This window comes from Rhinoderma darwinii, chromosome 2 (assembly GCF_050947455.1).
Source record: "Rhinoderma darwinii isolate aRhiDar2 chromosome 2, aRhiDar2.hap1, whole genome shotgun sequence".
NCBI lineage: Eukaryota > Metazoa > Chordata > Amphibia > Anura > Rhinodermatidae > Rhinoderma > Rhinoderma darwinii.
In genome coordinates, this window is record NC_134688.1 from 425,967,515 (window position 1) to 425,981,303 (window position 13,789).

A 13,789-nucleotide genomic window follows, 5' to 3' on the forward strand; every position below is an offset into this window, starting at 1 on the left:
AGGAAATCCCATCTCAAAATAGAGCTCCTTGTAAACCGCAACGGTAATGGTGATACACTGAAACGCATCCTACTCCACTAAGCACACTTTATAATAGTTCTATTATAATAAGTATAAAAGTTATTGCATATGTTATTTAGTGACCTGTATAACTTAACAGTAAGGGTCAGTTTACATTTCGCTTTTAGGTCTGTGCCCCGGAGAAATATCCTGACATCATCTGCCATACAGTTCCATACGTCATCATAGGCTTCAACGTGGTATACGTTGTACTCAAATCTATAGTCAATTTAGGATTTTCGGTACAGCTAAAAAAAAGTATGCTGACTCATAACTCCAAACATATATAGAATAGATCACTCTTTTGGCATACATATGGTAAATGGGATTTTATAAATGCATTCGGCATGTGCTGAACAGAACTCTAAACATTATATGACTTTTAAAGGAGTTTCAAGGGCATTTTCTTTGGTCTCTTAGCTGGAATGCAAATAAGAAATATCGCACGATGACCTCAAATATTATCTTGTGAAAAAGCTTTGGATCAATGCTATAAGGTAGATTTAGGATGCCAGCCCTGAGACTAAATCATTGGAGGCAAGCAGTTTGCCTAAATTTTTGTAGGGTTCAGTATTGTCTCCCCCAAGCACTAGATCAATCTCCCATGTATTTGTGCCTCAGGCAATCACCCTAGTATACAATGGCCATATGAGGTTGCCACCTGAGAAGATCTCATGTCCATTGATGTAAAGAACATTTGACAATTCTATAAATATCTGCAGTAAATTTTGCTTTCATGAACAGATAAAAGATAATGATAACCCTGATTTTTGCCTGTGGTAAAAGTGGTCCTGGCATTCTCTACAGTGCCAGGACTGCTTCAGAACTACCCAGCAATGTCCCGTTCTCAATTATTCTGGGTTTATACACACATTTATGACCAATATCAATCTTCATAGGTTTGTGTAAATTGGTGGTCTATATTCTGTAGCTCTCAGGGCATGTTGGTAGATGTAGTTTCACCTGGTTGGAATCCACTGGTATAAGTGATCAATATTAGAATACTGACCACAAATCCGGATCGCCTTTTGGCTGGCGGTTGCCCTGGAGAGCGTTCACATTCCAAGCATTTTGTTTATATAATAATTAAATTGTGCTGGAATTTGGGTGGAATTTTAAAAGGAAATCTATTATGCAAAAGCAACTTCGCAAAATGACTGGCATTTTGCCTATCTGAAGGACGTATCCCTCAGATTGTGGCATAGCTTGAAGATCTCATTTTTCTTTGTAGCTGAAGAAACATTATGTTAAGTTGCTGTGAGCCTGCCTGGGCTGTAAGCTCAAGTGTCTTTACATCTCTAGAAACCCATGTGTTTGAATAATGAATTCTCTGCTAGTATTATAATGTACAGTTCCAAGACCAGGACTCCAGTGCCACAGATGGGTTCTCCATTTAGTACTTTTGGATGTTTATTGGTCTTATCCATGTGTTTGAAAAATTCAGTACATTACAGAGTTTTGCATATATGGACTGGTGTGTGTGTATAGCATAATATTTGCATAAAATGACAGAATGTTTATAAAAATGTTTAGACTTTTGAATAAATATGCTCTTTATAGCATCAAATAACTACCATACGAGTCTAGGTGACTAATTATGATACTTTTTCTCCTACCCAGGTTACCTCATCATGACTGATGAATGGTTCTCAGAGTATGTGTACGAGGTTGTTGTGGACAAGAAACATGTACCGGAGGAAGTTTTGGAGGTTCTGAAGCAAGAGCCAGTGGTGCTACCAGCCTGGGACCCTATGGGTGCTTTGGCATAGAGAAGAAAGGATTCCAGTCATTTCCATTGTCCTCCCCTCACCATCAAGACAGAAATGTCCTCTGTTTAGCACTGGAACAATACAATCAACCAAACGTTGCATGTTTTATCCAAGAACAAGAAGAGAAGGCATCAACCCCTACGGGTCTGCTGTATCTCGTACCCACCGCTCAGGAAGAACGCTTCTTTGTCTAGCTCATTCATTGATATTGATATCAGTTTCTCTATTTTATTGCTCCTTTATTGCAGCAAATACAACAGATTATCTTACAATCAATACCCTTTATAAATCTTGGTGACAAACCCTCCAAACAACAGAAGTGCTGACATTTTTTTTAACTTCTAGAAAGGTTATATATTTCAGTATAGAGTGTCAGTCTGGCGTGCTACTCATAGACTTGTAGAGGGCAACTGGAGATCCGTGAAAATTTTAAGTGGAGACAAATGTGTTCTAATCTGGAGGAATCCATCAAAAATTTACTGTTGACCATACAAGTTAAAGTGGACCATGGAAAGTAAACATCCGAGTGCTATTTTATACAGCATTCTTGTGCCATGGATTCATCAAGTTGGGTGGATTAGGTGTTGTGGTTTAGCCGATAGCATACTAGGCTGTCAAATATGCCCTGCTGATCTATAGTTGTGTTGTGAAATGAAGTGTAATCACTTTTGCATGTTTTTTGGTAAAGCTTTTTGTTTTGGAACCATTTAGAAGACTTCAAAGTGCCACATCCAGCACCCAGCTGTTCCTTTGTATCAAATAGAAGCAGCTTCACAACTTTAGTGCAAGCCCCAGGCAGATTCATTCAAATATGGCATCTAGCCTGAAATGGCTAAAACAAATCACCAAATTAGGGTACAATCTGCAGTTTAAAGGGGTAGTCTGGTTTAAAAATGAAATAATTCACTTACTTTATTAAGGTAAATATATGGCATGCTCTATTTCAGGACCCTCCTCTATTAGCCAGAATAGAAAGCGGATACAAAGAGAGTGTCTGTCTCAGTCTGGAGGGACCAGAACATCCTTGTGTTACGCAGACAGCTTGTTGATTTTAATGGGAAGTGTGTAATACATTATTTTGCCTGCAGAGGTGCTGCAGGGCAATAAAACGCTGCTTGGTTCCTTCACAATTTATAGTTTGAGTGTCTCATCAGCTTACAACCCCTTTATTGTACTTCCTGAATATATAACAAGTCAAAAATTACAACACGACCTGGTATCACATTGTCCTTTTCATTAGGAAGAATGTACTTTTTATAAAATATAGTTGAGTATGTGATATTTTAACTGTCACTACTTCCTCTGAGGTTGGTTCCAGCAAAAATATTAAAAATGAGCAGGACACATAAATGTACAGTTGTCGGTAATAAAAGATTCATCATATGACTAATAAGCTCCTTTAGAGTGTACATTCTGGGTTACTATATATATCGTATGGATTTTCGGTATCATTGATGGCAGACAAGCAGGAGCTCTAAAGCATTTGTGGCTATTTTTTAGATTTTATTCTTGTTTTCTCTTATCATTTTCTCTGATTTTAGATGGTTCTTTTTAATAAAAACATGAAACTCAGACCAGCCATTTTTTGTTGTTGAATACATTAAATTTGTATAATTATTTTCATGAAAATTGGTTTTGATATTCATCCTATCTCAATAATTCAGCCAAAATTTTTTGTAGTGTTCTGATATCCAATCAATATGACAAGACTATTTTAAAGGATTCCAGGTGCCAAAAACAATCTTACGTAGACAGGAGGGGTTATTTACTAGTTAAATCATCAAAAATAAGTTACACTTGCTTAGCCTATACAGTCCTATGTCGTAAACCAGACATGCGCAGACTAATGTACTGACCTAAGCAGCAGGGATAGGACATAGTCCACAAACTGCATTTTGTCAAAAGTGAAGAATTTGAAGCTGGTAGGTACTGTACTCATTGTCAAAATTTATCTAGCAAACAGTTGGATAAGGGACTATCTTGCAACTAGAATCCTATCCTATGTCCGTTTATTTTCCACATTGTACTCCTACAAAGTCAATAAAATTGTCTGTAACTGTGCAGTTGTTCAAATTAAAAGGAACGTTTTGGCACCTATCTGTTTGGATAGATGATAAATAATTTTGTTTGGTGGAGTGCAGTTGATCAAAATCTAAATACCAAAATGTGAAAAACACAGAGAAAACCTGAACTCAATAAAACATTTAATCCGTATTGTAATTAGTGTCAGGACCTTAGAATACTAAACCGAAGAGTAGCTAAACCCCTCTTTAGATAAGGACTGGCCAGGAAACTACTAAATGCTTTTCTCAAGAGTTCCAATTCCCCTGATTAGATAGTCTACAGGGATCGTATCAGAATCAGAAATAATCACCAGACCACAGGATAGGTGATAATTTTCAGATCGCTGGGACCCCAAACGATCATTCGAACGGGGTCCCAATCCCTGTTCCTCCTTACTACTCGAACGCAGTGAAGACATTTAAAGAGAACCTTTCACCTCCCCATACATGTGCAGCATGTAATTGGGAGGGCTGCACAAACTCCGGGGCACTTTACATTTTTTTTCTACCTCCCTCCGTTATTTAGATATCGGTGCCGTTATATTTGGCGCCCGATATTTAAATAACCCCCTGAACAGTCAACGGGGCGTGTACTGGCAAGGGGGCATGCTACTATGGCTGTGACACTGTCCATTTAGATATGGACAGTGTTACAGCTAGAGCGAGGAGAGGGAGAGTGTGTGTGTGTGTGCGCGTGCACATGCTCTCTCAATCTTCAGCTTTTAAGATTAGTCTTCTGCCGAACTGGCAAGGGGGCGTGTCACTGCTACGGACAGTGTAAGAGCTGTGGAGAGGAGAGCGCGCATGCGTGCTCTCATCTCTTCAGCTCTTGCGAGAGATCAGTCTTGTATTGTCTGCCGAACTGGCAAGGGGGAGTGTCTCTGCTACCTACAGTGTAAGAGCTTCCCAGCTCTTACACTGTCCGTAGCAGTGACATCCCCTTGCCAGTTCGGCAGGAAAAGTACAAGACTGATCTCTCACAAGAGCCGAAGAGATGAGAGCGCCCAGTTGTCCATTGAGAAACCCCTTAGCATAAAGCTAATATAGGTCATAACTCTGTCAAAAATGATCGTTTTTCTAAATAAAAAACACTGCTGTAATCTACATTACAGCGCCGATCAGATTATGTAGGAGATAGGGCACTTATAAACGGTGACAGAGCCTCTTTAAAGACCACCGAAAAGCCGAACAGACACGAGGTGGCTGAACGCTCACACAAGCTCTTAAGCTGCTTCGTTCTAGCGATTGGTGCGGGTCTCAGTGCTCGGACCCCCACCAATCCAGAGGTTTGTCAATCTTTTATCTACACTTTAAAAACCGCACAGTTGGTCATTAAGAACTAATTAGCATAAATAAAAATTGTGTTTCAAAATAAAAAGCACTGTTATGTAAATTACAGCACCGACCAGATTATGTAGGAGATAGGACACTTAGAATCTGGTGACAGAGCCTCTTTGAGAATATCATGCGCAATGAACAACAAGAAAAAAAATTCCTCAATATAACAAAAATTATGAGTATTTATGCTAATTTCTTAAGACTAAATTATGACATTTCCCACTACATTTGTTCATGGGCCTCAATGTCTTTAGGACTATGAATGTAAATACTGCAATTCCAGATCCATGGTTGGTCTCCAAATTATTACAAACCTCCAAAAAGAAGCAGAGGAACATTTATCAAAATCTTGCGTACTACGTCAGAATACAGTTCAATGCTGGGATGGTCAAAGGGCATATCCATTGGGGATGAACATGGGTCTGTAATTAATTTTACCAGCTGCTTAAGGGAGACTCTTCCTAAAGTTTACTTATATACTGTGGTCTTAAAATACTTTGCAAGTTTCCAAGGGAGTCTTTTCTTTTCTCATAATAGAAAACATACCTACATATTACTGCATGTTGAATATAGTCTAAGTAATGAAACTGGAGAAGTATAATTGTGAGTAATTGGTAACAGGACAAACGAAGATGATTATAAATAATAGTAAACACATCAAGCACTGAATGTTCGCCTCTTTCTGTAACTCCCATATTCTTCAATGGAGAGAGCCTTTGCCAGCGTGGCCACATTTTCATTTATTTCAACGGGCGTACAGGTTCTGGTGGATATGCCATAAATTCTCAAGATGAAAATACCCCTTTAATATAAAGATTAGAAATGTATAAATGTATCTTTTTAAACTTTGCAAACTTGTTCTGCAATGCAGAAAAGTTATTTTTCTGGTAAACTGTTTGGGGGTTTTTTTTATAGAGGGAATTCCAATTTTTACTCAACATATATAGATTCTGTACAGGCTCTTTAAATCATAATCGCTGTATTCAGTTTAAATAATGGGTTATAATATTAGTTAAAATATACGGATCACACATATTCGACCCGTATTCCACCAGTATTTACGGACCCGTGCCCGTAAATACGGGTCCGTTGTTACCAGTATTCCACCCGTATTTACGGACCCGTTTTCTCTGCACTAATCAGCAGCCCCTTATCTCTATCAGTGATGGATAGAGAGAAGGGGCAGCCCTTTCGGGCAGAGTTTCCGCAGCGATTGAAAGTAAAAGAAGTTCATACGTACCGTTGTCTTGGTGACGCGTCCCTCTTTTCACATCCTGTCCGACCTCCCTGGATGACGCGGCAGACCATGTGACCGCTGCAGCCTGTGATTGGCCTGTGATTGGCTGCAGCGGTCACATGGGATGAAACGTCATCCCGGGAGGCCGGACTGTTGGAAGAAGCAGGTAAGGTAACTTTTAATACTATTAACTCCAGCGGTAGTCACTGTCCCGGGTGCTGAAAGAGTTACTGCCGATCAGTTAAGTCTTTCATCACCCTGGACAGTGACTATCCCCTGACGTCGCCTAGCAACGCTCCCGTAATTACGGGTGCACACACATAGCCACCCGTAATTACGGGAGCCCCATAGACTTCTATGGGCCTGCCCGTGCCGTAATTACGGCCTGAAATAGGACATGTTCCATATTTTTCAATGGCCCGGGCACCTTCCCGTAAGCATACGGGGAGGTAACCATGAACAATAGAAGTCTATGGGCCCGTAACCACGGGCTGTAATTACGGCCGTTTTTACGTTCGTGTGCATGAGGACTTAGGCTTCACAGTGTTTATTATAATGTACTATGACATCACTGTGTTTATTATCCCTGTATTGTGACATCACTGTGTTTATTATCCCTGTATTGTGACATCACTGTGTTTATTATCTCTGTGGGATATTATTGTGCACATTATCCATGTTCTGTCACATAACCGTAAGTATTATTTCTGTGCAGTGACATCACTGCATGCATTTTCAGGACTGTAAATATATGGGGTGGAGAGATTGCAGTAACACCCAGAAAATAGTACCTGAGCAGGTTCCAACGGCCAAACTGGATGGACAGATAGATTAGGCATGAAAATTTGATGGACCCGGTATAGACTTTGCATTGCAACCGTACGACGCCTGAAGAGCATCGCACACGGGTCCTATTAATTCGAAGAAGAAATGGTTCTTGTTATTCAATCTTTGACTTACTAGAAGCTCCTGTATCCTCTTAAAATGAAAAGGATCTGCAGCAGCTCGTGTGTATTATAAGGAATAATGTACCCCCTACTGCAAATTATTAAGAATATCACAAGTCACCTCAGAACTCCTGGATTTCTTCTGATATAATTTAGAGTAGGGAGTATATTATACAATGTATATGTTCTTTACACGTACCTCTGTATGTACATTTATTTTTATCATTTGGCTTTTTTAACAATCCGTATTTCTGTAGGTCTTACGAAATGGGTCTGGAATTTCCAATGTTAATGCATTTTGAAGTACAAGAATTGCCCCTTCATTAGAAACAGTTGTACATGAAATTGTAAAGTAAAGTGTCACGTCATCCAGCGTGTGCAGCTGTGTTACAATACAGTGAGTACAGCCAAGTAACTAGAAGGAACACACATCTCTCCGGGTTTATGATTTCTCTGGCAATAGTGGCTGTATATGAGTTAGCATGATATTCTACTCAGAACTGGGTCACTATCGCCTGGACTGAATTTATGTTCCTTTCCACATTTAAGTATGTCATTTATCAAATAACTGCCTTTTTACTATTCTTCTTCATGAACACCCACGCTATATCCCAAAAACATAATTTTTGTATTTGTATTGCATTGTCTCCAGAAACATTAAAAGGCATGTACATTCTTTTTATTTGTATTGCTCCAATGCATCTAATAATCAACTGCGTATAGTCTGGATCTCCATATTGTAAAATTTTGTCTGTACAGCTCCAATGCGGACCAATGTGTCTCCATGTTTATTGACTACAAAAAAAAAAACAAGTCTGATCCAGCAGTCATGTGCTACTTCCTTCCATCTGCTTCTTCGTAGGTTAATGTTGCGCCCACTGTCACTGACCGCCGGCATGTCCTACTCACCACCAGCCGCGACCGCAGGACAGTCTGAGGCTGGGTTCACACGACCATGTTACGTCCGTAATGTACGGAACGTATTTCGGCCGGAAGACCCGGACCGAACACAGTGCAGGGAGCCGGGCTCCTAGCATCATAGTGATGTACGATGCTAGGAGTCCCTGCCTCTCTCCAGGATAACTGTCCCATACTGTAATCATGTTTTCAGTACGGGACAGTAGTTCCACGCAGAGGCAGGGACTCCTAGCGGCGTACATCACTATGATGCTAGGAGCCCGGCCCCCTGCAATGTGTTCGGTCCGGGTCTTCCGGCCGAAATACGTTCCGTACATTACGGACGTAACATGGTCGTGTGAACCCAGCCTGATCTTTCCGGCGTCTCCCATAACTGGAGACGCCTGCACATGTGGCTACAGCTCCCCACTGATTCCTGTAGGCACGCACGAGGGAGTACACTTGTTCCCGGCCTTAAAGAGGCTCTGTCACCAGATTTTGCAACCCCTATCTGCTATTGCAGCAGATAGGCGCTGCCATGTAGATTACAGTAACGTTTTTATTTTAAAAAAACGAGCATTTTTGGCCAAGTTATGACCATTTTTGTAGTTATGCAAATGAGGCTTGCAAAAGTCCAAGTGGGTGTGTTTAAAAGTAAAAGTCCAAGTGGGCGTGTATTATGTGCGTACATCGGGGCGTTTTTAATACTTTTACTAGCTGGGCGTTCTGATGAGAAGTATCATCCACTTCTCTTCAGAACGCCCAGCTTCTGCCAGATCACGCTGTGACGTCACTCACAGGTCCTGCATCGTGTCAGACGAGCGAGGACACATCGGCATCAGAGGCTTCAGTTTATTCTGTAGCAGCATCGGCGTTAGCAGGTAAGTCGATGTAGCTACTTACCTGCAAACGCTGATGCTGCTGCAGAATCAACTGTAGCCTCTGGTGCCGATGTGTCCTCGCTCGTCTGACACGATGCAGGACCTGTGAGTGACGTCACAACAGCGTGATCTGGCAGAAGCTGGGCGTTCTGAAGAGAAGTGGATGATACTTCTCATCAGAACGCCCAGCTAGTAAAAGTATTAAAAACACCCCGATGTACGCACATAATACACGCCCACTTGGACTTTTACTTTTAAACACACCCACTTGGACTTTTGCAAGCCTCATTTGCATAACTACAAAAATGGTCATAACTTGGCCAAAAATGCTCGTTTTTTAAAAATAAAACCGTTACTGTAATCTACATTGCAGCGCCTATCTGCTGCAATAGCAGATAGGGGTTGCAAAATCTGGTGACAGAGCCTCTTTAAAGGGCCAGCTCACCTGTGTAATTTTCCCTAACCAATCCCTATGCACCCCGGACTTTAAAAAGCACTCTGCCCTCTTCCTCCTTGCCTGATCGTTGTTGTGTCTACCCATGTTTGTCTAGCAAATGGTTCCTTAGCTGTATCCTGTGTTCCCGTTATCCCATATCCAGTATCTGTATCCAAGTCAAGTCGAGGGTCCGAGATGACTGGATTATCTGTGTCAGTGCCAAATCAAGTGTCAAGTGTCCGTGCCAAGTGTCTTCTTTGCCAAGTGTCTTCTGTGTCAAGTGACATCTGTGGCAAGAGTCTGCCAAGTCAAGTGTTAGCCAAGTCTACTATCCAGGTACTCTAGTCCTAAAGAGTATCATTTACTCTTGTTTGGCCAGCTGCTACTCTGCTACGGCGGAGTGGCCTAGTGGGTCCACATACTCCAGAACCATGACAGTTGACAAGAAAAGGGTAGGTAGAGTCAAGCAAAATTGAGCATTAGTTGAAACCTTTGGGCAGCCATGGTTTCTTTTGCTTCTAGTTAGTATCCTGTGGCCCTCCAGTGCAAAGAGCCATACTGGACATGATTCTCAGTTTTATTTAAAGTGTTTTTCCCATCTTGGACATTTATGGCATATCCACAGGATATGCCATAAATGTCAGAAGGATGCTGATTTCTCCCCTGGGACCCTCACATATCTCTAGAACAAGGCTCACAGATCCCCGTTCTACCTTCCCTTGCTCTCGCTGTCCTTCGATCACTCACTGATGATGTAGTGAGGAGTACCGAAACAGTCAAGCTCACTGAACTGCTGTAACGTCTATGGCCGTTAACCTCGACGACCGTGGCCATGGACATCTTACCTCGCTGCAGCGTCGTCCTCCTGGTCACTAACGGACCTCGAGTGTCTCTTAAAGGGCCAGTGCGCGCATTTTTGCAGGAAGTCTGCAATCTAGCCCAGGATGCCCTGGGCTATAAAAATGGCTCTGTCCTCTTGCTCTTTGCCAGAGCGTTGTTTGTTACCCATCGTTTGTCGTGCCTATGGTCTCCCAGTGTCTTCAAGTTTCCCAGTGTACCTTGCTCCTATATCCTGTATCCTGTTTCCGTGCTACCTAGTTCTAGTGCCGTGCTGTGCTATTGCCGTGCTGTGCTACAGTCTACGCTTGATCTGCTATGCCTCATCTGACGACTTCCCACCGCCTGGTCCTGGACGTGCCTGCCTCACTACTGCCTACGATTGCCTCAGGTACCCTAGCTGAACTAATTGAACTCTGTACTTACCTGTTTGGCCTGCTGCCATCCCGCTACGCGGTACGGCCCAGTGGGTCCACACCCCGGACCGTGACAGTACGCTCTGGCCATGGACTCCGCTGGTCAATTCAAGGGCTTGGCACCCTCCCAAGCCATGCAGGCGGATCTGCCGGATCTCCGAGCTAGGCAGGATCAGCTCCTCGTGGCAGTGGACTCTATGGCGCAGCAGCTAGGGACGCTAGTTGCTTCTCTTCCTGCCTCTATGCAAGTCCTTCAAGCCGATCCTCCTGTTACCCCTCCTGGCAGTTTCTGTCTGGATCCTTGGTTCTCACTGCCATTGCCCTCTCGGTTCGATGGAGACACCAGTGCTTATCGGGGGTTTCTGAACCAATGCCACATTCATTTTACTCTGCACTCTCGAGCATTTCCGTCAGATGGAGCCAATATTGCATTCATCATATCCCTCCTGACTAGCAAGGCCCTGGCATGGGCTAATCCTATCTGGGAACGTCAGGGACCTGAGCCCCGAGAATTCCAGGAGTTCGTGCGAATATTCCGAACTGTTTTTGAGGAGCCTGGGCGAGTCTCATCGGCAGCCACTGCCATCTTCAACGTTCGCCAAGAGGACACCTCCGTGGGCGAGTATACGATCCAGTTCCGGACTCTGGCAGGAGAGCTATCCTGGAACAATGAGGCCTTCGTGGCATCCTATTGCCATGGCCTGTCGTCCGAGACCTGCCTTCTGCCTTGGACGACTTGATTCTGCTTGCCACTCGGGTAGACATAAGGCTGAGGGAAAGATCTCACGAGGTTCGTCAGGAACGTCGGCGCCCTAGACTGGCGGCCAACTTTCAGCAACCCCTCTTGCCTGCTTCTATTGCTTTGCCCGAGGTCCCGATGCAAGTAGACCGACTAAAATTATCGGTCCAGGAGAAACAGCGCAGGCGCACCTCTGGACTTTGCTTATATTGCGGCCTCGCTGGCCATGTAGTGCGTCTGTGTCCTCACAAGCCAAAAAACCCCAGCACCTATGTTTGGTTGGACAAGAATCAAGACATTGAATCAAGAACTCTCTTCCAAACTATTCATTCCCGTAACCATCATTGAAGGCGAGAGGTCCCATCAGGTCTCCGCATATATGGACTCCGGCTCTGCAGCCAACTTCATCTGCCAGGACCTTGTGGATCTTCTACAGTTGCCTACTATCCCGCTTGAAAGGCCGCTGATCATTGCCTCGGTGGATGGACTGCCATTGCCGGACCCAGTTGTGTCTGTAACCAAGCCATTGAGACTCCAAGTGGGAGCCCTTCATGCTGAACTCATCTCCCTGTTTGTCCTGTCCAAGGCCGTCAACCCCGTGCTGCTGGGTTTGCCTTGGCTTCGTCTGCATGCCCCCCGTCCTGGATTGGAACTCTTGTTTCTCCATGTTCTGCGATGTCTTCAATAAAAAGGAGGCTGAGACCTTGCTGCCACACTGGGCATATGGCTGTCCGATCTACCTGGTTCCGGAATCGTCTCCTCCTCGTGGTATAGTGTACCCTCTCTCCCTGCCAGAGACCCAGTCCATGTCGGCCTACATTAAGGAGAACCTGGAGAGGGATTTAATTCGTAAATCCTCATCCCCGGCCGGAGCGGTGTTCTTCTTTGTTAAAAAGAAAGATGGATTGTTACGTCCTTGCATTGACTACCGAGGCCTAAACCAGATCACGGTGAAGAACAGGTACCCCCTTCCTTTGATTTCTGAACTGTTTGACCGCATACGGGGGGGGGCAATTTTTTTTTCTAATCTAGACCTGCGGGGGGCCTACAATTTGATTCAGATTTATCGAGGTGACGAATGGAAGACTGCCTTTAATACTCGTGATGGGCACTACAAATACTTAGTTATGCCCTTCAGCCTGTGTAACGCCCCCGCAGTATTTCAAGAATTTGTCAATGAAATTTTTCGTGATCTCCTTTATGTTTGTGTTGTGGCGTATCTCGATGACATTTTGATTTTTTCCCCAGATCCAGTAACTTATCAGAGTCATGTCCGCCAGGTGTTACTCCGTCTAAGGGTATGTGCACACACACTAATTACGTCCGTAATTGACGGACGTATTTCGGCCGCAAGTCCCGGACCGAACACAGTGCAGGGAGCCGGGCTCCTAGCAGTATACTTATGTACGATGCTAGGAGTCCCTGCCTCGCTGCAGGACAACTGTCCCGTACTGAAAACATGATTACAGTACGGGACAGTTGTCCTGCAGCGAGGCAGGGACTCCTAGCATCGTACATAAGTATGATGCTAGGAGCCCGGCTCCCTGCACTGTGTTCGGTCCGGGACTTGCGGCCGAGATACGTCCGTCAATTACGGACGTAATTAGTGTGTGTGCACATACCCTAAGAGAGAATCGCCTTTAAGCCAAGTTGGAGAAGTGTGTTTTTGAGAAGAAGTCTCTATCCTTCCTGGGCTATATTATCTCCGATCAGGGCCTCAATATGTACCCCCAGAAGGTAAAGGCTGTCCTGGAGTGACCACGCCCCCAAGGCTTAAAAGCCATACAACGCTTCCTAGGATTCGCCAACTTCTACCGACTGTTCATCCCCAACTTCTCATCTTTACTGCGCCTATCTCCACCCTCACTAAGAAGGGTAGGAATGCCAAGATGTGGACTTCGGAGGCTGAAGCCGCATTTGAATCCTTAAAGAAAGCCTTCACGTCTGCCTCCATTCTGCACCATCCTGATGTATCCCTACAGTTTTCGTTAGAGGTGGACGCTTCCTCAGTTGGTGCTGGTGCACTGTTGTTCCAGAAAAGATCGAAAGGCAAGGCTGTGGTATGTGGCTACTATTCCAAGCTGTTTTCTTCCGCAGAGCGCAACTACTCTATTGGGGATCGGGAGTTACTGGCCATCAAACTGGCTCTGCAGGAGTGGAGACATCTAC

General features: G+C 43.9%; 1 protein-coding gene across 1 annotated transcript in view; it reads left to right on the forward strand.

The window, feature by feature from the left end:
* The window catches only part of BLMH (bleomycin hydrolase), a 50,763-nt gene extending 47,305 nt beyond the window's left edge, over positions 1-3,458 (forward strand). The window contains exon 12 of the mRNA XM_075854326.1: positions 1,681-3,458. Coding sequence (XP_075710441.1) covers positions 1,681-1,829 — 149 coding nt within the window. The 3' untranslated portion in view covers positions 1,830-3,458. The remainder of the gene's footprint in view (positions 1-1,680) is intronic.
* The last annotated feature ends 10,331 nt before the right edge of the window (positions 3,459-13,789 follow it).